General features: G+C 47.0%; 1 protein-coding gene across 1 annotated transcript in view; it reads right to left on the bottom strand.

Moving 5' to 3' along the window:
• The window catches only part of CLCN2 (chloride voltage-gated channel 2), a 193,275-nt gene that overhangs the window by 76,836 nt on the left and 90,507 nt on the right, over positions 1 to 25,932 (bottom strand). Inside the window, exons 9-13 of the mRNA XM_029616501.1 lie at positions 25,760 to 25,844; positions 15,600 to 15,701; positions 12,423 to 12,507; positions 11,626 to 11,781; positions 3,616 to 3,685 (exon numbers count right to left, since the gene is read on the bottom strand). Coding sequence (XP_029472361.1) covers positions 3,616 to 3,685; positions 11,626 to 11,781; positions 12,423 to 12,507; positions 15,600 to 15,701; positions 25,760 to 25,844 — 498 coding nt within the window. The remainder of the gene's footprint in view (positions 1 to 3,615; positions 3,686 to 11,625; positions 11,782 to 12,422; positions 12,508 to 15,599; positions 15,702 to 25,759; positions 25,845 to 25,932) is intronic.

Here is a 25,932-nt window from a genome sequence, read left to right as displayed (position 1 = left end):
ATTTCTCAATGCAATATATGTTCTGTGATTTTGTTTAGAGTAGTTTCTACAATTTTTCCTGGCACTGAAGTCAGACTCATGGGTTTATAGTTTCCCAGATCCCCCCTGGACCTTTTTTTAAAGCTTGGGTTACATTGGCCACCCTTCAATCTTTATGCATGATGGACGATCCCATCAATAGGTTACAAATTACTAGTAACAGATCTGCAATCTCATTTTGGGGTTATAGCATCAGATCCAGGCAATTTGTTACTCTTTAGTTGGTCAATCTGCCTTTTTTCATCTTCCGGCTTCACTGTGATCTGTATCAGTTCTTTTGAATCATCACCACTAAATACTGTTTTTTGCACAGGTGTCTCCCCAAAATCCTCTTCAGTAAACACTAAAGCAAAGAATTTATTTAGTCTTTTCACAGTGGCCTTATCTTCCCTAAGGGTCACTTTCTGCTAAGGATATATTTTTTTTTTAAGTTTTTATGAAGTTTTGCCTCTAAGGCCAGATTCTTTTCAAATTCTTAGCCTGCCTTCGGTGGGGTACTAAGGGGTGTGCGGGGGTGCGTTCCCCCCCCGGGTGATAGCCAGGAGGTCGGCGGCTGTGAGCGGAGCCCATCCTGCTCATAGAAGAAGAGGGAGACCTCCGGGCCACGAGCAGTGGGAGCACTGGGTGGCCACCGAGTGCGCCACGGGCCTGGAGCAAGCAACTGCATAGCCTTTTCTTCTTCCTGCCCCCCCCCACCCACCGTGGCCCAGAGTGCAGGGATCCCAGGAGAGTGAGGGGAGGGAGCAGTCACTGCACGATGCAGGGACCCAAGGAGAGTGAGAAGAGGGAGCAGTCACTGCACGGTGCAGGGACCCCAGGAGAGTGAGGAGAGGGAGCAGTCACTGCACGGTGCAGGGACCCAAGGAGAGTGAGGAGAGGGAGCAGTCACTGCATGGTGCAGGGACCCCAGGAGAGTGAGGAGAGGGAGCAGTCACTGCACGGTGCAGGGACCCCAGGAGAGTGAGGAGAGGGAGCAGTCACTGCACGGTGCAGAGACCCAAGGAGAGTGAGGAGAGGGAGCTGTCACTGCACGGTGCAGGGACCCAAGGAGAGTGAGGAGAGGGAGCAGTCACTGCACGGTGCAGGGACCCCAGGAGAGTGAGGAGAGGGAGCAGTCACTGCACGGTGCAGGGACCCCAGGAGAGTGAGGAGAGGGAGCAGTCACTGCACGGTGCAGAGACCCAAGGAGAGTGAGGAGAGGGAGCAGTCACTGCACGGTGCAGGGACCCCAGGAGAGTGAGGAGAGGGAGCAGTCACTGCACGGTGCAGAGACCCAAGGAGAGTGAGGAGAGGGAGCAGTCACTGCACGGTGCAGGGACCCCAGGAGAGTGAGGAGAGGGAGCAGTCACTGCACGGTGCAGGGACCCCAGGAGAGTGAGGGAAGGGAGCAGTCACTGCACGGTGCAGGGACCCAAGGAGAGTGAGGAGAGGGAGCAGTCACTGCACGGTGCAGGGACCCCAGGAGAGTGAGGAGAGGGAGCAGTCACTGCACGGTGCAGGGACCCCAGGAGAGTGAGGAGAGGGAGCAGTCACTGCACGGTGCAGGGACCCCAGGAGAGTGAGGAGAGGGAGCAGTCACTGCACGGTGCAGAGACCCAAGGAGAGTGAGGAGAGGGAGCTGTCACTGCACGGTGCAGGGACCCAAGGAGAGTGAGGAGAGGGAGCAGTCACTGCACGGTGCAGGGACCCCAGGAGAGTGAGGAGAGGGAGCAGTCACTGCACGGTGCAGGGACCCCAGGAGAGTGAGGAGAGGGAGCAGTCACTGCACGGTGCAGGGACCCAAGGAGAGTGAGGAGAGGGAGCAGTCACTGCACGGTGCAGGGACCCCAGGAGAGTGAGGAGAGGGAGCAGTCACTGCACGGTGCAGAGACCCAAGGAGAGTGAGGAGAGGGAGCAGTCACTGCACGGTGCAGGGACCCCAGGAGAGTGAGGAGAGGGAGCAGTCACTGCACGGTGCAGGGACCCCAGGAGAGTGAGGGAAGGGAGCAGTCACTGCACGGTGCAGAGACCCAAGGAGAGTGAGGAGAGGGAGCAGTCACTGCACGGTGCAGGGACCCAAGGAGAGTGAGGAGAGGGAGCAGTCACTGCACGGTGCAGGGACGCCAGGAGAGTGAGGGAAGGGAGCAGTCACTGCACGGTGCAGAGACCCAAGGAGAGTGAGGGAAGGGAGCAGTCACTGCACGGTGCAGGGACCCCAGGAGAGTGAGGGAAGGGAGCAGTCACTGCACGGTGCAGGGACCCCAGGAGAGTGAGGAGAGGGAGCAGTCACTGCACAGTGCAGGGACCCCAGGAGAGTGAGGAGAGGGAGCAGTCACCGCACCATGCAGCGACCCCAGGAGAGTGAGGAGAGGGAGCAGTCACTGCACGGTGCAGGGACCCCAGGAGAATGAGGAGAGGGAGCAGTCACTGTACGGTGCAGGGACCCCAGGAGAGTGAGGAGAGGGAGCAGTCACTGCACAGTGCAGGGACCCCAGGAGAGTGAGGGGAGGGAGCAGTCACTGCACGGTGCAGGGATCCAAGGATAGAGAGGAGAGAGAGAGAGAGAAGGAGCATTCACTGGACAGCACCAGTACACCGGGAAAGTGAGGAGAGAGTGCAGTCTCTGTGCAGTGCCAGGACACAGGAAAACGGAGGAAAGAGAGGGAGCAGTGATTGCACAGTACTGGGACAGAGGGAAACCGCACCTTGAATACTGTGCACAATTCTGGCCGCTGCATCTCAAAAAAGATATAGTTGTGATGGAGAAGGTACAGAGAAGGGCAACCAAAATGATAAGGGAAATGGAACAACTCCCCTATGAGGAAAGACTAAAGAGGTTAGGACTTTTCAGCTTGGAGAAGAGACGGCTGAGGGGGGATATGATAGAGGTGTTTAAAATCATGAGAGGTCTAGAACGGGTAGATGTGAATCGGTTATTTACTCTTTCAGATAATAGAAAGACTAGGGGGCACTCCATGAAGTTAGCATGGGGCACATTTAAAACTAATCGGAGAAAGTTCTTTTTCACTCAACGCACAATTAAACTCTGGAATTTGTTGCCAGAGGATGTGGTTAGTGCAGTTAGTATAGCTGGGTTTAAAAAAGGATTGGATAAGTTCTTGGAGGAGAAGTCCATTACCTGCTATTAATTAAGTTCACTTAGAGAATAGCCACTGCTATTAGCAATGGTAACATGGAATAGACTTAGTTTTTGGGTACTTGCCAGGTTCTTATGGCCTGGATTGGCCACTGTTGGAAACAGGATGCTGGGCTTGATGGACCCTTGGTCTGACCCAGTATGGTAGGTTCTTATGTTCTTATGGAAGGAAGGAAGGAAAAGGAGAAAGGGGGGAAAACAGAATTAAACAAACAGGGAAAGAGGAGACTGTGGCTCTAGGTATAGGAAGGGCTGGCTAGACCAATCCCAGTACAGGTGAGACTGGAATGGATGGATTGCGATACAGACAGGCTGGGACAGCCTGAAGATGGCACATGTAGGGCTGGCATGGATGAGTCCTGCCACTGGCAGGCTAGTACAGAGAAGTCCCAGCACAATCCAGCTATGGGCTAATGACAAAATGTGAAATAATTACTTACCGATCACAAATACAGGCATGAATGCTCCGCAGGGCACAGGAATTGTAGTCACCAGAGCAGACATCCAAAACTAGGAGGAAAAGGAAAATTGGTTCTTACCTGCTAATTTTTGTTCCTGGAATACCACAGATCACTTCAGACTCCTGGGTTTTCCGTCCCTGCCAGCAGATGGAGACAAAGGTTTATTGACACTGCTACATAACCCAGTGTGCTACCTGCAGTCCCTCAGTACTGACCTGTACCCAAGCCAAGTTGATGCCAAATGCACCGGCACTAAGAACTTTGAATTCTACCTCCCACACTGAGTAGAAGGGAGGGGAAGTTATAAACAGAAATGTAAACTTGATCCCATGAAGAGAGAACATCAACAACTCTGCATAATATACAAAATATCGGTACAAGCGGAGGACTCTTCGTTACCCCATGGGCAGGTCTCTGAACTGATCTGTGGTATTCCAGGAACGAAAATTAGCAGGTAAGAACCAATTTTCCTTTCCTGTTCATACCCCAGATCGTTCCAGACTCCTGGGATGCACCTAAGCTCCCCTAAACGGCGGGAACTGGAGAGCTCGGTTTGTAAAACCCTCTCACCAGACCCGGATATCCAAATGATAATGTCTGGCGAAAGTGTGCAATGACTTCCAAGTAGCCGCCCTGCAAACTTCCTGTGGAGACACCTGTTGGGACTCAACCCAAGAGGTTGCCTGAGGCACAAGTTGAGCAAGCCCTTAAACCCCTCAGGCACAGGGAAACCGTTACTAAGATAAGCCAAGCCAAGAGCCTCTTCTAGTCAACGTTCAGTCATAGCTTTTGAAGTTTACATCCCTTCTTTGGACAGCGCACAACACAAAGAGGTGATCTCCAAAAATCATTAGTAAACTTAATGGCTGCTTTACATCCAAGAATCAAAGCTCTTTCGCGTGAGGTGTGGACAAATCCCAAACTGGAAAAGCTGGAAGTTCCATAGTTTAACTAAGAGGGAACATGGAAACAATTTTTGGCAGAAAGGAAGGCACCATGCGCAAAATGATCTCGACATGACACAGCTTGAAACTCCGAGATATCACTGGCAGAACAAACAGCCATCAGAAAAAAAGCTGAGTTACGTCATAAGAGCATGCCATACTGGGTCAGACCAAGGGTCCATCAAGCCCAGGATCCTGTTTCCAACAGTGGCCAATCCAGGCCATAAGAACCTGGCAATTACCCAAAAACTAAGTCTATTCCATGTAACCATTGCTAATGGCAGTGGCTATTCTCTAAGTGAACTTAATAGCAGGTAATGGACTTCTCCTCCAAGAACTTATCCAATCCTTTTTTAAACACAGCTACACTAACTGCACTAACCACATCCTCTGGCAACAAATTCCAGAGTTTAATTGTGCGTTGAGTGAAAAAGAATTTTCTCTGATTAGTCTTAAATGTGCTACATCTGATATACTAGAAATCATGAAGGTCAACAATAACAACTGTACACCCCCTTCTGTCCCCAATAGGTGTGTGATTATGAATTGGTGCCTGCCTGGGGATCTGTGTGTGTGAGAGAGATTATGAACTGGTGCCTGCCTGGGGATGTGTGTGTGTGTGTGTGTGTGATTATGAATTGGTGCCTGCCTGGGGATGTGTGTGTGTGAGAGAGATTATGAACTGGTGCCTGCCTGGGGATGTGTGTGTGTGTGTGTGTGTGTGTGATTATGAATTGGTGCCTGCCTGGGGATGTGTGTGTGAGAGAGAGATTATGAACTGGTGCCTGCCTGGGGATCTGTGTGTGTGAGAGAGATTATGAATTGGTGCCTGCCGGGGGATATGTGTGTGTGTGTGTGTGTGTGTGTGTGTGTGTGTGTGTGTGTGATTATGAATTGGTGCCTGCCTGGGGGTGTGTGTGAGATTATGAATTGGTGCCTGCCTGGGGGTGTGTGAGAGATTATGAACTGGTGCCTGCGTGTGTGTGCGTGATTTGCTGGACCCTTATTACCCGCTCTCAGCAGAACTGCGTAGCCTGGCATTACACGCTGATCCGTATGATTCAATTGCCAGTGGTAAGGTCCTCCCATATTGAGCCTCAAACCCGCCAGTAACAATCTCCAAATCCCCGTGGTAAACCTACACCACCTATAGAGCAACTGCTTGGCGGGAGAGGCTGCCTCCACATTCCCCGGCTCCAGCCACTCGGGTTTCTCCCCCCGCCCCCCAAAAGTAAAGAAAATACTTCCCTGTCAGGAGTCTGCTCGTCAGAAGGCACCACGGGGAGCACAGCAAAGTGGGGAAGGGAAGAGAGGCCCGAGGGATCCAGCAGCACCGGATGGGAACACTCTCAGGGCAGGAGCACACCAAAGGTCACCAATCCCCGGCTTGCCCACCTCAACCAGGAGGGATGGTCCAAAGAGGACTCTGCCAAACTCCTCTTTCTTCTTCTTTCTTTTCTTTTTTTTTTATATAAATATACTCCAGACTGCAGGTTTATAACATCTGCTGGAGACAGAGAAATACTGAGGGACTGAAACTTTCTCTGTCTCCATCTGCTGGCAGGGAGGCAAAACCCAGGAGTCTGGACTGATCTGGGTACATACAGGGAACTGCTGGAGACAGAGATATACTGAGGGACTGCAGGTGGCTCACTGGGTTATGTACAGCGTCACTGAAACTTTCTCTGTCTCCATCTGCTGGCAGGGAAGCAAAACCCAGGTGTCTGGACTGATCTGGGTACATACAGGGAACTGCTGGAGACAGAGATATACTGAGGGACTGCAGGTGGCTCACTGGGTTATGTACAGCGTCACTGAAACTTTCTCTGTCTCCATCTGCTGGCAGGGAAGCAAAACCCAGGTGTCTGGACTGATCTGGGTACATATAGGGAACTGCTGGAGACAGAGATATACTGAGGGATTGCAGGAGGCGCACTGGGGTTATGTACAGCGTCACAAACTTTCTCTGCCTCCTTCTGCTGGCAGGGAGGCAAAACCCAGGAGTCCGGACTGATCTGGGTATGAATAGGAACTCTGCCCCCCTCACCCCAAGATATTAACAACTTCAGAGACGTCAGAGAATATTATTACATCTGTTACACTTGCACCGTGACCAGGATGCCCCCCTTACCCTGAGGTCTGCTCGCACTGCACAGTCACTTTCTCACTATGGCTTGGATCTCCCCTTACCCTGGGGTCATGCTTGAACTGTGATCAGGGCCTTCCCTTACACTGGGGTCACACTCGCACTGGGAGTCACATCGACGCTCCCCTTACACTGGGGTCACACTTGCACTGGGAGTCACACCGACGCTCCCCTTACACTGGGGTCACACTTGCACTGGGAGTCACACCGACGCTCCCCTTACACTGGGGTCACACTTGCACTGGGAGTCACACTGACGCTCCCCTTACACTGGGGTCACATGCACTGGGAGTCACAGTGTCCCAACCCTTACACTGGGGTCACACTTGCACTGGGAGTCACACTGACGCTCCCCTTACACTGGGGTCACACTTGCACTGGGAGTCACAGTGTCCCAACCCTTACACTGGGGTCACACTCGCACTGGGAGTCACAGTGTCCCAACCCTTACACTGGGGTCACACTCGCACTGGGAGTCACAGTGTCCCAACCCTTACACTGGGGTCACACTGAAGCTCCCCTTACACTGGGGTCACACTTGCACTGGGAGTCACAGTGTCCCAACCCTTACACTGGGGTCACACTCACACTGGGAGTCACAGTGTCCCAACCCTTACACTGGGGTCACACTCACACTGGGAGTCACAGTGTCCCAACCCTTACACTGGGGTCACACTCACACTGGGAGTCACAGTGTCCCAACCCTTACACTGGGGTCACACTCACACTGGGAGTCACAGTGTCCCAACCCTTACACTGGGGTCACACTCGCACTGGGAGTCACAGTGTCCCAACCCTTACACTGGGGTCACACTTGCACTGGGAGTCACACTGTCCCAACCCTTACACTGGGGTCACACTGAAGCTCCCCTTGCACTGGGAGTCACACTGTCCCAACCCTTACACTGGGGTCACACTCGCACTGGGAGTCACACTGACCCTCCCCTTTCACTGGGGTCATGCTCGCACTGCAACCAGGACATAAGTACATAAGATTTACCATACCAGGTCAGACCAAAGGTCCATCAAACCCAGCATACTGTTTCCAACCGTGGCAAATCCAAGTCACAAGTACCTGGCAGGAGAGTAAAGAGATTCCAAGCTGCTTATCCCAGGGATAAGAAGTGGATTTCTGCAACTCCACCTTAATGGTTTATAGACTTTTCCTTCAGGAACCTGTCCAAACCGTTTTTAAGCACAGTTACAGTAACAGCTTTCACTACATCCTCTGGCAATGAATTCCAGTGCTTCACTATGCATTGAGTAAAATAATATTTTCTCTTTTATTAGTTTTAAATGTAACTTCATTGTGTGTCCCCTGGATTTGTATCTGAAAGAGTAAACTGATTAATGTTTATTCATTCCATTCCACTCATTATTTTATAGACCTCTACCATATCTTCCCTCAGCTGTCTCTTCTCCAAGCTGAAGAGTAAAACCTCTTTAGTTTTTCCTCATAGTGGAACTGTTTCATCCCCTTTATCATTTTGATCACCCTTGCCTGTACCTTTTCTAAGTCTGCAATATCTTTCTTGAGATGTGGTGACCAGAACTGCACACAATCCTCGAGGTGAGATCACACCATGGAGGGATACAGAGGCATTATGATATTCTCTGTTTTATTCTCCATTCCTTTCCTAATAATCCCCAGCATTCTGTTTCTGTATGATATATGAACACAAGATGAGGATGCACCATGGAGTGATACAGAGGCATTATGATATTCTCTGTTTTATTCTCCATTCCTTTCCTAATAATCCCCAGCATTCTGTTTGTGTATGATATATGAACACAAGATGAGGATGCACCATGGAGTGATACAGAGGCATTATGATATTCTCTGTTTATTCTCCATTCCTTTCCTAATAATCCCCAGCATTCTGTTTGTGTATGATATATGAACACAAGATGAGGATGCACCATGGAGCGATACAGAGGCATTATGATATTCTCTGTTTTATTCTCCATTCCTTTCCTAATAATCCCCAGCATTCTGTTTGTGTATGATATATGAACACAAGATGAGGATGCACCATGGAGCGATACAGAGGCATTATGATATTCTCTGTTTTATTCTCCATTCCTTTCCTAATAATCCCCAGCATTCTGTTTGTGTATGATATATGAACACAAGATGAGGATGCACCATGGAGTGATACAGAAGCATTATGATATTCTCTGTTTTATTCTCCATTCCTTTCCTAATATTCCCCAGCATTCTGTTTGCTTTCTTGGCTGCTGCTGCACACTGAGCAGAAGATTTCGGCATATAATCAACGATGACTCCTTGATCCTTTTCCTGAATGGTGACTCCTATAATTTGGGTTATTCTTCCCTAAGTGCATCACTTTGTACTTGTCCACAATAAATTTCATTTGCTATTTGCATGCCCAGTCTTGCAAGGTTCTCTTGCATTTTTTCACAGTCTTCTTTTGTTTTAACAATTTTCAATAATTTTGTATCAGCAAATTTGATCACCTCACTCGTTCCCATTTCCAAGCGATTTATAAATATATTAAAAAGCATTGGTCCCAGGACAGATCTCTAGGGCACTCCACTCTCCTTTGTGAAAATTTACCATTTAGCCTTACCATCTGGACACAATAGGCCACTACCCCCTATCCCATGACTTTTAAAATTTTCTACGAAGTCTCTTATGAAGGGCTTTGTCAAATGCTTTCTGGAAATCCAAATACACTATATCAACTGGCTCAGTTTTATCCAAATGTTTATTTACGCCCTCAAAAAATGTAGCAGATTGGTAAGACCAGAATTCCCTTGGCTATATCCATGTTGCTTTGGCCCATTAAACCATGTCTATCTATATGTTCAGTAATTTTATTCTTTATGATAGTTTCCATCATTTTGCCTGGCTTAGACATTATAGACAATTTTAATGATAGTTTACAAATAAACTAATAGCAGGTCAGCAATTTCATTTCTCAGTTCTTTCAGCACTCTGGTATGTTTACCATCTGGTCCAGGTGATTTGCTACTGTTTAGTTTGTCAATTTGCCCTATTACATCTTCCAGGTTCATTGAGATTTGTTTCAGTTCTGCTGAATCATCACCTTTGAATATCATTTCTGGCATGGGCATTCATACAGCTTCCTCAATGAAGACCAAGGCAAAGAATTCATTTATTCTCTGCTATTGCTTTGTCATCTCTAAATGCCCCTATTATCTCTTGATCATCTAATGGTCCAAATGACTCCCTCAAAGGCATTTTACTTGAATGTACCTGAAAAAGTTTTTATTATGAGTTTTTGCCTCCATGGCAAGCTTCTTTTCAGATTCTCTCTTTGCTTTCCTTATCAATGTTTTGCATCAGAAGTACCAGTGCTTATACTGTTTCCTGTTTTTTTTCATTGGGATCCCTTTTCCATTTCTTGAAAGATGTTATTTTAGATATTATAGCCTCTCCTACTTCACCTTTTAACTGTTTAGCCTTCTTTCCATCTTTTCTAAAGTGTGGAATACATCTGGCCTGGCCTTCCAAGATGGTACTTTTAAACAATATCCATGACTGATGTAAACTCTTAACCTTTGCAGCTACTCCTTTTAGTTTTTTTCCTAACCATTTTCCTCATTTTATCATAGTCACCCTTCTAAAAATTAATGCTCTTGCAGTAGATTTCTTTAGTGTCCTCTCTCCAGTTAGTAAATCAAATTTGATAAGGTTAGGATCACTATTGCCAAGTGGCCCCAACACTGTTACCTCTCACACCAAATCCTGTCTTCCACTAATGACTAGGATCCTATTTGTTTTGCCCACCCTAGGCTTCCTCAGGGACTGTAGCGAACACTTTTTTCATAATATTTTCTTTGATTGTACTTATGTACTACTTCTCCTATTGGTTTCTTCTCTTGTGGTACTTAACATCCCGGTGGAACAGGACCGGGTGAGGTTTAGACGTTGTAGGAAATACTGGGCAGGTAAAATTGTAGAAAGAGAAAACACGGGTTTGTGTGAAAGGGTAATATAATAACACTATGAACTTTTTGGTAGTATTTAAATATTGTTTTTCTCTTGTAGAGGTAAACCTCATCTTTGAAAGGAGATTTGGAGAGGAAAAATAAAGATTCACCTCGCCATTAAAGTTAAGGCTTTTTAAAGAATGTACAGCGATATGGAAGCTAAGTGTATTAATGATTGAAGAACATCGAGGGATGTTAAGCACCACAAGAGAAGAAACCAATAGGAGAAGTAGTACATAAGTACAATCAAAGAAAATATTATGAAAAAAGTGTTTGCTACAGTCCCTGAAGAAGCCTAGGGTGGGAGAAACAAATAGGATCCTATAGTGTTGGACATTCGGGTTTGTGGCTTTTAAGAACATGGTGTGTGGTGAATGAGATTATGAGGGGGAATATGGGGGGCTATTTTTAAATTATGTGTTTGTATACAATAATGTATTAATAAATGATCATTTGTGATACAGCAAATAAGTGTTTCCTTTGTGTGAAGTAGGAATATTTGTATTGGGGAACCTGTGTACCCTCTGTGATATATTACCACCGAGGACTAGGCCTAAAATAAGTTTCCCCTCTTGTTGGTGCTTGTACCAGCTGCTCTATGAAGCAGTCACTTATTTCATCCAAGAACTTTACCTCTCTAGCCTGCCCTGATGTAACATTCACCCCGTCAATGCTGGGGTAACTGAAATCACCCATTATTACTGTGCTGCTGATCTGGTTAGCTTCCTCCCCTTACCCTGGGTTTACACGATCACTGTGACCAGGACCTGCCCTTACCCTGGGTTTACACGAGCACTGTGACCAGGACCTCTCCTTACCCTGGGGTTATGCTGGCACTGTATATTAAAATTTCCAGTCCCCTGCAATAGGTAATATACATAGAAAGACATTGTAGCTGGGTTACACAGCAGGGTTACTGACCTTCATTATGATGAAGGTCACCAGTGTGACAAAGACATTGGAACGAGGATCTTTCCAGGCTTCAGACATGTCAATGTATTCAAAATCTTCTGCCACCCCCTGCTTCGCCCAGGTACGATTATCAAACAGGGTAACGAGGATCTCCTTTTGCGTTAGCTGTTGAGAGAGAAAGGAGCCAGAGGCCAGGAATAGCAGGGCTGTGAGATACATTCACTTGCCTATCCTTTCATAGCAGGGACCTAGGCCGGCACAGACATTTCTCTTCCCCAGAGGTGTCCTATACACAAGGAAGTGCAAGGTGACCCCTGAAGAAGGCGCTTCATCAAAACATTTGTGCCAGGTCATGAGTCTTTTTTTTCTTTTTCGATGAAATGAAATGACTTTGAAAGATGTTAGAGCAGTTTTTAGATAAGCTTTGGACACTTTTGGTACCCGATTATTCCAAGGTGTAAAGTGCTTACTGTTACAATACAGATGACACCAGCTCTTCACCAGATATGTTTTCATGCTGTGAAATTAGATAATTCAATTTTTTTCTCCACTTAACTTTATATGAAACTGATTCAGAGCAAATAATTAGCTCTCTAGTCCCCTCTCTCAGGCACACCAGTGTCCTATGTCTACCTGGGCCTTGTGGAACACCTCCCACACCAGTCCTCCCTCAAGAGCAGCACTCTAACCCCACACTTGACCCCTTCTCCCCCCCCACATCCTCACCTTTCTGCAATCATATCCACACCTGTCTATCCCCCAAAAAAAAATCCACTATAGGATTACGGCACTCAGATCATAATTACCTGGCCAGCCATGAACTGTCCAAAGCCGGGAGGAAAGGTCATAGTTGCAATGAGAAGCGTGACCAATGCTGGAAACAGAAGACGCCTAAACAGTATCAGAAACAGAAGTCCATGAATATACCACTCTGAGGGAGAGCTGCGCGAGGAGCCCCGCAGGGAGAGCTCTGCACGAGGAGCCCCGCAGGGAGAGCGCTGCACGAGGAGCCCCAAACTATAGTCAGCATTAACGTAGTCAAGCATATACTAGAAGCATTTGTTATTTATCCTGCTGAAGACTGTAAATTAGAGGAGTGCAAAGTGAGCAGGGGCTTCCCCAGGACTCGGTGCTGGAACCAGTTCTTGGTATTAAGGACAGACTGAAGAATTATCCACTCTGTGCAGACGACATTAAATTCTATAGCAGTGAGCACATCAGAAGGGGACGGACAAAACTGGTAGGATGATGAAGGGTTTACAAATTAGCTGCACTAGCTATGTCTTTTGTATTTTCCAGTTTCTCACTGCTTCTGATGGCTTTTTAAAGTCCACGTATTACTTAAGTTGAAATGGTTCTGTGTTGGGATATTACTGTAAATGTCTGATATTAGGAGCAGTATAAAATGTACATAAAAAAAACTAACCATGTGGAAAAATATAAAGTCAGGCATCTGGGACAGAAAAATCCAATGGCTATTTCTGAATGAGGTGGTGAAGAAGTGAGATTGTGATAAGGCAGCAAGTAAGGAGTGGGTGAGCCCCCCAGCTTAAGTAAAGAGCTGAGGCCGCACCTGCGTAACCGTACTGTGAAAAGGCTTACTAAAATGACACAACGCCTGCCATTCAAACCCAACTAAAAGGGGCTTCAGACTTCCCGAATGCACTCGCTGCAGGAAAGATGGGAAACTGACACGCTGCAATAAATTACGGGTAGGTGAAATCTTTTCTAGAAGAGGAAATTCAAGGAGCAAAGAGAGCATGATATGAAGTGTGAGGAAGGAAGAAGTCATTCTGTCCTGAGACAGTGCCCACTGCAAGGAGTTGTGGTGCATGGGCACAGGGCATGGTGGCGAGGGCTTGGGACAGCTGTGCAGAGGTTGTGTGGGGGCCATGGGGGAGGGAGTCTGTGTTGTTTAAGGAACGGGGAGAGACTGGATGGGCCCTCGTTTACCATTGTCACCGACCTGTCAGGAACACATCATGGACTCATGGCAAGAACTTATTTCTAAGCCATTCTCAGCCTGTTTTATTGTAAGATGGGAAGTTTGCTACCGCAGACTGGAAGAAGAAAATGATTATGTTCCCTGTACGTACCCGGATCAGTCCAGACTCCTGGGTTTTGCCTCCCCTCCAGCAGATGGAGACAGATATCTTAATTTTGGATGACCTTTTGCAAGGTCGTCCTGAATTTTCTCATAATTCACGTGTGATTTTACTACTCAGAATAATTTTATGTCATCTGAAAAGTTGACTTCGTTCCCTTTTCCAGATCATTTATAAATATATTACAAAGCATCAGTCCCAATACAAATCTCTAAGGAACTCCACTGTTTACTTTTTTCCATAGAGAAAACTGACCATTTAAACCTAATCTGTTTCCTATTTTTTAATTATTTGCAATCTGAAGAGGACACTGCTTCTTATCCCATTGCTTTTTATTTTCTTAGGAGTCTCTCATAGGGGACTCTGGCAAATGCCTTCTGAAAATCAAAATACACTATATCCACCAGCTCACCATTATCCACATGGATGGGAGCAGGTTGTATGGGAAAAGCTAGAAAAACTGAAAGTGGACAAGGCCATGAGTGGATGAGGTAGATCCCAGGATACTGAGGGAGCTCAGAGATGTGCTGGCGGGCCTGCTTGATAGATCCCTGGAAACGGGAGTGATGCCACAGGATTGCAGAAGAGTGGTTCTGAAGGCTGGTTAGCCTCACCTCGCTGGTGGGAAAATGAATGCATACTCTGCTGAAGGAAAGGAGAGTGAACTATCTACAAACTGGGGGTTTGCTGGACCGGAGGCAGCATGGATTCACCAGGGGAAGGTCCAGTCAGACAAACCTGGTTGGTTCTTTTGACTGGGTGACTAGAGAATTAGATCAAGGGAGAGCACTTGATCTACTTGGATTTCAGCAAAGCTTCTGATATGGTCCTGTATAGGAGGCAAGATGGCATCTCAGCAGAGACACGGTGTGTTGGCAGCTCCTTTTTTTTAATCTTTTGCTTAATTTTAACCATGCCTCATACTAAAAGGAAGGCAAAAATTCAGGAGTTGTCTCCAGCTACTCCCCAATCTGATCCTTCCCGGCCTAAAATTGTCGGGTTTCTAACCCCCGCATTGCTACCTTTGCCAGTTACTAGTTCCTTGGTTTGGGGAGCTGAGGAGCATGTGGCCCTCTTTTCAAGACGCAGTTGCCACCTTGAGTCCTATGTCGTTGGTGCCCACATGTACCAGGTCAGCCGGCTCCTCCCCAGCACTGTCTATAATCCTATCTAGGTGACGCGTGAGGTCCGCCACCTTCGCACCAGGCAGGCAAGTTACCAGCCAACAGTGGCCTCCATGTATCTGAGAGAGGCCAATCCAGCCAACAGTGGCCTCCATGTGTCTGAGAGTAGCCAATCCAGCCAACAGTGGTCTCCATGTGTCTGAGAGTGGCCAACCCAGCCAACAGTGGCCTCCATGTGTCTGAGAGTGGCCAATCCAGCCAACAGTGGCCGCCATGTATCTGAGAGGCCAATCCAGCCAACAGTGGCCTCCATGTATCTGAGAGTGGCCAACCCAGCCAACAGTGGCCTCCATGTGTCTGAGAGTGGCCAACCCAGCCAACAGTGGCCGCCATGTCTCTGAGTGGCCAATCCAGCCAACAGTGGCCGCCATGTCTCTGAGTGGCCAATCCAGCCAACAGTGGCCGCCATGTCTCTGAGTGGCCAATCCAGCCAACAGTGGCCGCCATGTCTCTGAGAGTGGCCAATCCAGCCAACAGTGGCCGCCATGTCTCTGAGAGTGGCCAATCCAGCCAACAGTGGCCTCCATGTGTCTGAGAGTGGCCAATCCAGCAACAGTGGCCTATGTCTCAGAATGACCAACTCAGCCAGCTGCAGCCTCTGAGTGTCTGAGGAGATAATCCTGCAAAAAAGGTTGATGGCAGGATTAGCCTGTGGGTGGGGAGCCAGGATGCTGCCTAAGTAGAAGTGACTTACTTCTTCATCAGGAACCTGTTGATGGTTTTTTGCTTTCTCATGAACTGTACAATCTTCCTGTTTAAGTATACAAAGAGAGCTCCTCCAAAGCCACTGGCTATCCTGCAAGAGAGAACAGAGTCAGCAGTTAGCAATCTGCTCTGCAGTGTCATCAATTAATGAGTAAAGCAATTCCTAAATGTAAACCCCCCCCCCCCCACCCTTGGGCAGGAGGTCATACCTTGAGGAGCCCTGGTTCACTCACACAAGGAGGAGTAAGTTCTCAGGGTGATGCAGAAAGAGGGGAGGGCACACGGGTAAAGGTTGACTCAGGGGAGTGGGAAGAATCCAGAGGCCTGATTTATGGGCTCGATATGATTTATATACACAATAATGATTTCAGCGCAGAAAAAAATATTGTGCATATAAGTCATGTAGATGAACATAAATCCTGATTCCAGTCCCTGGCGCTAGGACTCCTGCTCCTGCCCATAGACGGACACTAATGCTGGAAACTTTACTTCCCCTCTGACCAGGGGTAACATTTCCAGCGTTAAGCCGGCGCAGCTCTCTGCACTGGGAGTGATAACAAATGCCTTCATTTGTATGGGATTTCCATGCATGAGCGCTAAGCAGGTTGCACAGTTTTACAGGCACAGAACTGCTCGTTGCATCCGGAGTAACATTTGCACACAGAAACTGTGCAGACAATTGTGGGTAAAACTGCTGAGATCACCTTATTACATTGGGCCCCAAGTTAGGGCTGCCCCTTCCTGTCCCCAACACCAGACTCTTCCCAAGTGCTTCATGAAAGCCATCTTTTATACTCCTCTCCAGAGCGGACTGAACTATGGGGGTCAGCTTTCCCTGGTGGGCCGGTCACTTCCACCACTTTTTCTTTTTCTCTTCCTGACCAAAGAAAAGAAGAGGGACTGCTGCAGCCCAAAGAGAGGCCTGCGAAGCCACGGCAGAGCCCATCCCATCATGGCAGGAAGAGAGGCCTGCGAAGCCACGGCAGAGCCCATCCCATCATGGCAGGAAGAGAGGCCTACAGGGCCACGGCAGAGCCCATCCCATCATGGCAGGAAGAGAGGCCTACAGGGCCACGGCAGAGCCCATCCCATCATGGTAGGAAGAGAAACCTGCGGGGCCACGGCAGAGCCCATCCCATCATGGCAGGAAGAGAGGCCTGCGGGGCCACGGCAGAGCCCATCCAGACACGGCTGGAAGAGAGGCCTGCTGGAAGAGAGCCATGCAGGGCCGCAGCAGAGCCTATCACGTCACGGCTGAAAGAGAAACCTGCAAGGCCATGGCAGAGCCCATCCCGTCATGGCAGGAAGAGAGGCCTGCGAGGTCATGGCAGGAAGAGAGGCCTGCTGGAAAAGAGCCATGCAGGGCCGCAGCAGAGCCCATCACGTCACGGCTGAAAGAGAAACCTGCAAGGCCATGGCAGAGCCCATCCAGTCATGGCAGGAAGAGAGGCCTGCTGGAAGAGAGCCATGCAGGGCCGCAGCAGAGCCCATCACATCATGGCTGTAAGAGGCCTGCGAAGCCATGACAGAACCCATCCCGACACGGCTGGAAGAGAAACCCACGGAGCCACGGCAGAGCCCATCCCGTCACGGCTGGAAGAGAGGCCTGCGGGGCCACGGCAGAGCCCATCCTGTCACTCCCCATTGAATCTCTCTCTACACAACTAAACGACTTTAAACAAAATTTAGAAAAATTTAGAGCTGATTTGAAAGTCAACAAATTTAAAAAATTCCAACGAGACGCTTCTGACTACTCCCGAGGTTTCGTTTACCCATGGATGTCATCCACCTCCCGACCAAAAAAAAAAAAAAAAGTGATGTTTACGGACAGTTCCTCAGATGACTCTTCAGGAGATGACACTATAATTCCTGCTCACACCACAACACACAATCAACCTGCCTTGGACTTTGGCACTACTACTACTTCCTCTTCCTCCTAGACCTAAACCAACCACAACCTCTAACCCACCGACCTCCATTCTCATCCCGCCCACGTCAGAAACCACCAGACCCCGTCCCTCGAACAACTCACTCACAAACTCGTACGTACGACCCATGGCAGTGAGCCAGCCTACATCTACACTATTTAATTTATCTTCCCGCCCCTTGTCTGAGTCAGAAAATGTTTTGTCATCACATGGACTTTGTTTGTTCCCACAATCCATTACGATGGGTTTAAACTTCAAACCTTTTTTCAACGGTTCCTTTGGCTGCTGAAAGTCAAATTATTCTTTTCTACCTCCCTGGAGGGCCAGATTTACATGATTTGTCACTTCAAGAACAAGGTTTTTCCCAGCGGTTTACCAATCTTTCACGTTCTGAGAGATTAGCACTCTTGGCCCTTACCTCCGATTCTACAATTATAATAAAACCGGCTAAAAAAGGTGGCAGCATTGTAATTCAGGATCATTCTGACTATGAAGCTGAAGTACGGTACTTCGCCAACTATCAGACACTACTTATTATCAACCCCTCCAGGATGATCCCTCTCCACTTTTGTCAACAGAAATAAAAAACATTGTACAACAAGGCATGGATCGACATTTCCTGACCTAAATCCATCTCGTCCCCCCCCTGGCCGCCCCATAGTCTCAGGTATCGTATCCCTTCTTGAACCACTGTCAAAGTCGGTTGACTTCTTTCTAGGTCCATTTGTTCCACAGAGTCCCTCATATGTTCGGGACTCCAGTCATTTTATTTCCATACTTAAAGACACAAATGTTCCATCTGAATCTTTTTTGTTTGTTACTCTTGACATAGCTTTCCTCTACTCCAACATTCCACAGGATGATGCTATTACAGTTGTCGAATCTATACTATCCACATGTGATCCTAATGAACGGATCCCTACTTCATTCCTAGTCGTCTTAACCCGGTTGGCACTCACTCAGAATTTTTTCAGTTTTCTTGGCAGTTTTTTGCAACAGATCAAAGGTACAGCAATAGGGGCCACTATGGCCCCATCTATAGCATGTCTGTATGTGACAGAGTTCGAATCTCAATTTATTTACACTTCCTCCTTTAGACCATTCTTTCCCATCTGGCTTAGATATATCGATGATGTTTTCTTAATTTGGACTGGCACAGATATACAGTTCTTCCTCTTCTTAGACTGGCGTAACTCATGCAATCCCCACCTTCAATTTGAGTTTTGCCTACACCAGAAGTATATCTCATTTTTAGACATTACAGTCAGCGTTACAGATAATACCTTTATTACCTCTTGGTTCCGTAAACCCACTGATAGTAATACTCTACTCCAGTATACTAGTCACCATCCACGACTTCTAAGGGACAACATTCCAGTTGGGCAGTTTTTACGCCTCCGAAGACTATGTTTCTCCCATCAGGAATACATTCACCAAGCTAACACAATGGTCCAACGATTTCAGGAACGTGGATATCCACGACGCATCATCAAACGAGCTTATAAAAGGGCATTATACATTAATCGAGACCTTTTATTTGCCCGCAGTTATGTGGAACCATCTATGCAACTCACATGTGTCCTGCCTTACTCCACACACAGTCATGTGGTTATTAATATTATTAAAGCTCATTGGCATTTACTGGCCCCACATGCCATTTTTCAGGAAATCCCATGGTTTACTTTCACCCGTGGACGCAATTTGAAAGACAATCTTGTGACCTTAGAACACAAACCATCTCTTTCTGCCATTGTAGATACCATAAGAGGACATAGTCCCTGCAACCATTGCTCAGTGTGTACACATTCTCTGAGCATCCAAACCTTTATACACCCATCAACTTTAAAAATATACATCCTTCATGGTATGACCACCTGTGCCTCAAGTGGTGTGATATATGCAATTCTGTGCCCATGCCCCTTAATCTACATTGGCAAAACCACCCGCCCCCTTAGGGCAAGGATCATTGAGCATCGCTTATGTTTGAAATCTAATCGCCTAGAAGCTCCTCTGGTAGACCACTGGCAGGTACAGAATCATTTGATTACTGACTTACGTTTTTTCGCTCTGGAACAGCTACCCAAACCATCCCGTGGAGACTACTGGTCTTTAGCATTAATACGTAAGGAACAAAAATGGATATTCAAACTTAACTCATTGGCCCCATCAGGCCTAAATCGTGAAATAGAGTGGTCTGCATTTTTTTTTAGTCGGACGTTGCTTTAGTTCAGCCAATTTTCAGTTCAGCCACTTAGTTCAGCTACTCCATCGCTTTCTTAAGTCTATTGATGTTTGGGAGTTGGTCCTCCCCTGATCCTCTTCCTTAAGTTTTAATTTCCCGCTTTACAACAACCCCCCCGCCCCCCCCAATACCTCCCCCCCTCCTCCCCTTCCCTCCCTTTCCTTCCCCCCCTCCCCTTCCCGTCCGTTCCTCCGTCCCATCATATCCATGAAGTCAGTTAACCTATAACAATCTCCACAACCTGGACGTTGCCAAACAAGATACTTGTTTTATGCTATTCGGTCCTCCCGGAATCTTTAATTAACAAGCAATAATAACCAAAACAATTTTTTCTATATTCTGTATTTTGAGTTTGAGATTTACTTAAGTTACAGTTGGTCCAGTTTACATGGCTAGACCCCGATAAAACACCCCCCCCCCCTTCCCTTCTCAACTGGTTTATTCATAAGTTGAAAAATTTCTCTCGGCTACGCTTGCAAAAGAGATACCTGCTTTTCATGGCATACAGCTTCACCTGGTTGTATTCCAGACACCGCCAATCTCAGCCACCTGACTTCTTCCGCTATTTCGCGTGTTTTTTTACAGTCTATCTGCCCATTTAAACACTGATGTTGAGGGTTTCCCTTCCTGGTACATCGCAGTGAAGTGCACATTCATTTGGATCGTAGGTTTGGTTTTTAGGTTTCTAGTTTATTAATTTAGCGATAACGTTCGGCTGACTTAACTGTATCTTATTCTCAGTTCGTTTTCGCTATTTGGAGGCCAGAGCGTCCCATCTTCAGACATTTTGGAAGCACATAATATACCGCTTCAGCCCGCACGATATCGGGTGAGTGTCTGCAGACACACGAAACATGCGCTAGCAATATGGTTTCTCTTCTTTATTTTTTGGTAAAAAAGTTTTGATAAACTGTTTCTAGCTGTCACGTTTCCAATTTGAATTTTATAGAAGAAGAAAAGTTCTGCCTACTTGGCAATTGCGAAAAATCTTTTCATTTCTTCACCTCTGCAATTCTCCCGACGCCTGCGGCAGCTTTTTAACCCCTCCGGTAAGCCCCCCATCGAATATTTTACTGTTACAATCTTTACCGGCTTTGGCTTCATTTACCGTATCTGTGGCTTCTTTGATTTTGTCGGGAAGCCTTGCATTAAATGCATTATATTTGTTATTATAAAAAGATTAAGCCGGTTCTTCGGATTTGTTCCTCGACCTATGCCTCCCGATTCACGGTACTCCCTTATTCCTCATTTTTTCACTTCATTAGATTCTGTTTTTAACATTTTAACTCCAGCCGCGATGTCCCCAGCAGTTTGAGCTCTGAGCCATGAGCCATGACCCAACCCAAAGAACCTGAGTTCCTTTCTCAAGCTACCTCGTAAGGTAAAGTTACTCCTCATATCTTTGGTATCTTTGATTGGCTTGTAAATCTTAATGGTAGATACGCATTAGGGTTCCTTCAGGTACACTGTACAATATTTTTCTTTGCTTTGCGCCTTGTGGCCATGTCTTAGTTTTCTTTCATTTTTTTATTCAAACCGCCTAATAATTTCCTAACAAACAGATAAGCTTGACTTAAACACATATTTAACCTAACCTATTGAACCATGATATCCTCTTAGATCTCCTATCAGAGATTGGCATAAAAAACACCGCACTCAAATGGTTTTCTTCTTTCCTCCAGAATAGATTTTACAAAGTCAAGATCAACAGTAAAGAATCACCACCTTTCAGATCCACCATGGGAGTCCCGCAAGGTTCGTCTTTATCTCCTACATTATTCAACATTTATCTTCTCCCCCTATGTCAGCTCCTTTCCAATCTTAATCTTACACACTTTATTTATGCAGATGACGTCCAAATCCTTATCCCAATTAAAGATTCATTACAAAACACCTTACAATTCTGGAATTCCTGTCTACTATCTATCAACAATCTCCTAACAAATCTTAATTTGATACTCAATTCCAACAAGACAGAGTTTCTGCTCATCACTCCAGATGGCAACCATTCCTCACTTAACACACACTCCTTATCTCCTCCAGCCTTCTCCACCCAGGTCAGAAATCTTGGGGTCACCATGGACAATCTGCTGAACTACAAAACTTTCATCAATAACATCATAAAAGATTGCTTCTTTAAACTCCAAGTATTAAAGAGACTAAGATCCCTCTTATATTTCCAAGACTTCAGATATGTTCTACAAACAATAATATTCTCGAAAATAGATTATTGTAACTCTTTACTGCTTGGTCTACCCGCTAACACTTTGAAACCTCTACAATTATTACAAAATGCCACTGCGAGGATTCTAACCAAATCCAACAAAAGGGAACATATTACGCCCATCTTAAAGAACCTTCACTGGCTCCCCATCAATCAGAGAACCTTCTATAAAACCATAACAATAATCCAAAGTCATCAATAACTCTTCTCCAATTGACCTCACCATCCCTTTACAGCTTCACACCTCTTCCCGTCCAACGAGGCTAGCCCAGAGAGGCACGCTAAAGGCCCATCCGCTCAAAACTTCACTTAGTAAAAGAGCTCTTTCCACCGCCGGACCTAAACTCTGGAACTCTCTCCCTCCTGACCTAAGAATGGAACAATCGGCACCCATCTTTAAAAAGAGACTCAAGACATGGTTGTTTAACCAAGCATTCTCCTAATCCCAATAACTATTCTGAACTTTTCAACAATCGACCTCAGGCCCAACAGTCAATTCCGAAAATATATTCACCTATATTATATTGTATTTAAATTGTACTCTCCTTGCTCCGTTGAAGTTATTTATTGCTCTCATTAAGTTATTTTATTTATTACCAAGTTCAATCTTCCCTGTTCTTTGTAAGACATTATTCTATATACTGTCAATTTTATTGTTGTAATGTAAACCGAATTGATTAGTAACTTTGTTACTAGAACTTTGGTATATAAAACTGTTAAATATATAAATAAATTTATTGTACTAAAATGTTACCGTACTATGATGGCACATGTTTAATTTGTAATCTATACCACTCATAATTTTCTTTATTGTGCCTTAGGTAACCATCACAACGGTTTACATAAACTTAACGACGGTATAGAAGAGTTTTTAAATAAAAACAAATAAATATTTTTCATTATCTCTTTAGCTGATTCAGCATGTTCTCCAATATCTAGAATTACCTACCTTATAAAACACACACAGGCTGATACAGTAAAGCGAGGCCGCGGTTACCCTGCTACTAACCCACTTCGTACCCACAATTTGGCCGTGTAAGTCCAACCCGCGATTCACTATCCCTTTTAACCCATCCTTACTGCTTCTTGAATTCAACGGGTAACCATTTCCACCCGCGGCATGTATATGAGATGTAAATGATCGGATTAGCTATTCCCTCCCATCCAGTAACGTGTGCACCGATTATCGCCTTTTTAACCTGCAGTTTTGCCGCGTGTTTAAACTGCTAATTTACCGCCTACCCTTACCCCTGCATTAGTGTGGAGCGTCAGGCAAGCCCCAGCAGAGAGAGACGAAATTAACTTTCCTGTGAGGCTTCAGCAGCCTTGGGTGGATCGGGCGCTCCCCATGCGAGGCGGCTTCCAGCAGCCCTCGCCGGCGAAGGTGCATGAGCGCACGCCCTGACCTGAGCGCCCGTCTGGACGTCAGAGGTCACGGCGTGCGCTCATGCACCTTCTCCGGCAGGGGCTGCTGGAAGCCGCCTTGCATGGGGAGCGCCCGATCCACCCAAGGCTGCTGAAGCCGCTCTCGCCGCCAGCTGCCCCCGGGAGGAGAGGAGAGAGGACTGGGGCTGCTCCGGAGCTGTCAGCGCGCCCGCACGGGAGACCGGCACCCATGGACGCGGCCAGGTCAGGTGAGAGGGGGCTGGGGGAAAGTTTGCCCGATCCTGGCTCCTCTAAAAGGTCTTATCCCGGGGGGTGAGGGGGTCAGGCAGTGAAGCAATCATTTGCACAGGACAACAAAAACTGCACCAGCCCTTCTCCTGTATCCACTTCCTGGTACCTGTCATTTGAAATGACTGGTACCAGCGCACCCAGGATACTGTATAGGCACTGTATAGCGCTCTATACAGTAAAATGGATTGCGCTTCATGGACGCGGCTTGCATTTGCATGCCATTTAAATACAGTATCGAGCGGTATGTCATTCGAACTGTGTGTGCGGCAAACGCGGGTGCGCCCGGCACTAACGGAGCTCTTCCTACCGCACCTTACTGTATCGACCTGACAGTAAGTGTCCTTGAGCTCTTTCACTATACCCACAATAGCACCTCGGTTTTAGTGTTTCCTTTCCCTCCCCCCCCCCCCCTGTCACCTGTTTTGGAGGTCCACAAATTACTTTTGCGTGCTTTGGTCCCTTCTAGCTACATCATAAAACAATTTGATATGCAAGGGATGCCTACCTGTACAGTAATACATTGAATTTTCAATTTGTAGACTTTGACAAACTTCGGTCCCCCTGACGCAGCTGGAAGTGAAACACGGCCGTGTCGGGGCTCTGTCGCTTTTACAACACTGTAAATTAGATACTAAATACCTTGCACATGTTCTGTGTGCAGATGTAAAATAAATAATTGTTTGTTTGTTACATTATTATTGTCCAGTACATTGTATGCCACTCTTTATAAATTGGACAGCTTTTAGGGGTGAGTTGTGCACACGCGTGTATGTGAGGACTGGCGCCAGGGCCGGGTGTGACCTGCAGGAGGGGGAGATACAGTCACACGCGTGTATGTGAGGACTGGAGCCAGGGCCGGGTGTGACCTGCGGGAGGGGGAGATACAGGCACACGCGTGTATGTGAAGACTGGAGCCAGGGGCGGGTGTGACCTGTGGAAAGATGCAGTCACACGCGTGTATGTGAAGACTGGAGCCAGGGCCAGGTGTGACCTGCAGGAGGGGGAGATACAGGCACATGCGTGTATTTGAGGACGCCCTACAGTAGCAGTGGGGTGGACAGGCATTTACCTCGTGTCTCTTTGCCTTTTCCCATCCTCTCCTATCTCATGGTCTCTCAACTACACCAGGAAAATAAATAAATGTGGCAGCTCTCGTCTCTGGCTAAGCAGCTAAAACCCTCTCTTCTCTGCTTTTTCTGAAGCCTGGGGGAGCAGAACTGATCCTGCCGCCAGTGGCTCTCCTCTATTATCCTGGAGGAGAAGAAATGATTTACACTGCTGGTTCTACTCCCTCTCCTTGGTTCCTGGCAAACGCCCATTCTGGGTTGTTCCACCAGAAATTAAGCCCTGGGAAAGACACAAAAAGTGTTGAATTAGCACATGTTTGAAACTTGAGAACTGTGGTGCCAATCATCAACTGGTAGCGTTGCTCAAAAGTTTCAAACTTGTGCTAGTTCAACCCCTTCTTTTGTGTCTGTGTTTTGCTCTGCAACATCTGCTCCAGTATCAGTCCTTCTCCCATTCCCTGTACAAGAGGAGAGGGGGAACAGCAGGAAGGAAGGGGCTGGATTCGGGAGCAGCTCACATCTCCCCCAGCTGAAGTCTGAAAAGAAGTGCAAGAACCGTGTGCAGACCATTCCCCCACAACTTAAGCTCCACGTTTAGCCATATGATTCCTGCTTTTGTATTGTTATGACGTATTTGTAATTATGTTATTGTTATTATACTCCCCTTAGCACTGTGGCTCTGCCCTAAGCAGCTTTCTGAATTTACCACCATAGAGAGAAGAGTCTCAGAGTAGGATGGGGACAGGCAGAGACAGCAGGATAGAGGGATGACAGAAAGAGACACAACACACAGCGTCTCTCACTGTGGGAAGGGCTGGAATCAGGAAACAGCGCCCTGGATAGCTCTACAAATGTGGGCTGAATACTCACCCAATCACAGGAAAGATGGGATTGAGGACTCAGCCAATCACAAAAAACAAAAAAAAAGTAGGAATAAGGACTCACCCAATCACAGCAAAGACTGGTTTGAAGATTCACCCAATCACAAGAAAGTTGGGACTGAGGACTCACCCAATCACAGCAAAGGCAGGCAGTTCCTGCAGGTCGAATGGAAAGTCCAGTCGGAAGCGAGTCTTGAAGAGGGCTGTGATGGTCTCTGGGGAGTAGAGTGAGGGACAGTTGTCACAATATTGTCTGCTCTGTGCTGGCAGGGCCAAGGGTACCCAGAGGTCCGCACATGGATC

Source organism: Rhinatrema bivittatum, chromosome 9, assembly GCF_901001135.1.
Source record: "Rhinatrema bivittatum chromosome 9, aRhiBiv1.1, whole genome shotgun sequence".
In the NCBI taxonomy this organism is placed as follows: Eukaryota; Metazoa; Chordata; class Amphibia; order Gymnophiona; family Rhinatrematidae; genus Rhinatrema; species Rhinatrema bivittatum.
Note: the sequence above shows the minus strand (reverse complement) of the source record. Positions and strands in the feature narration are given on the sequence as shown.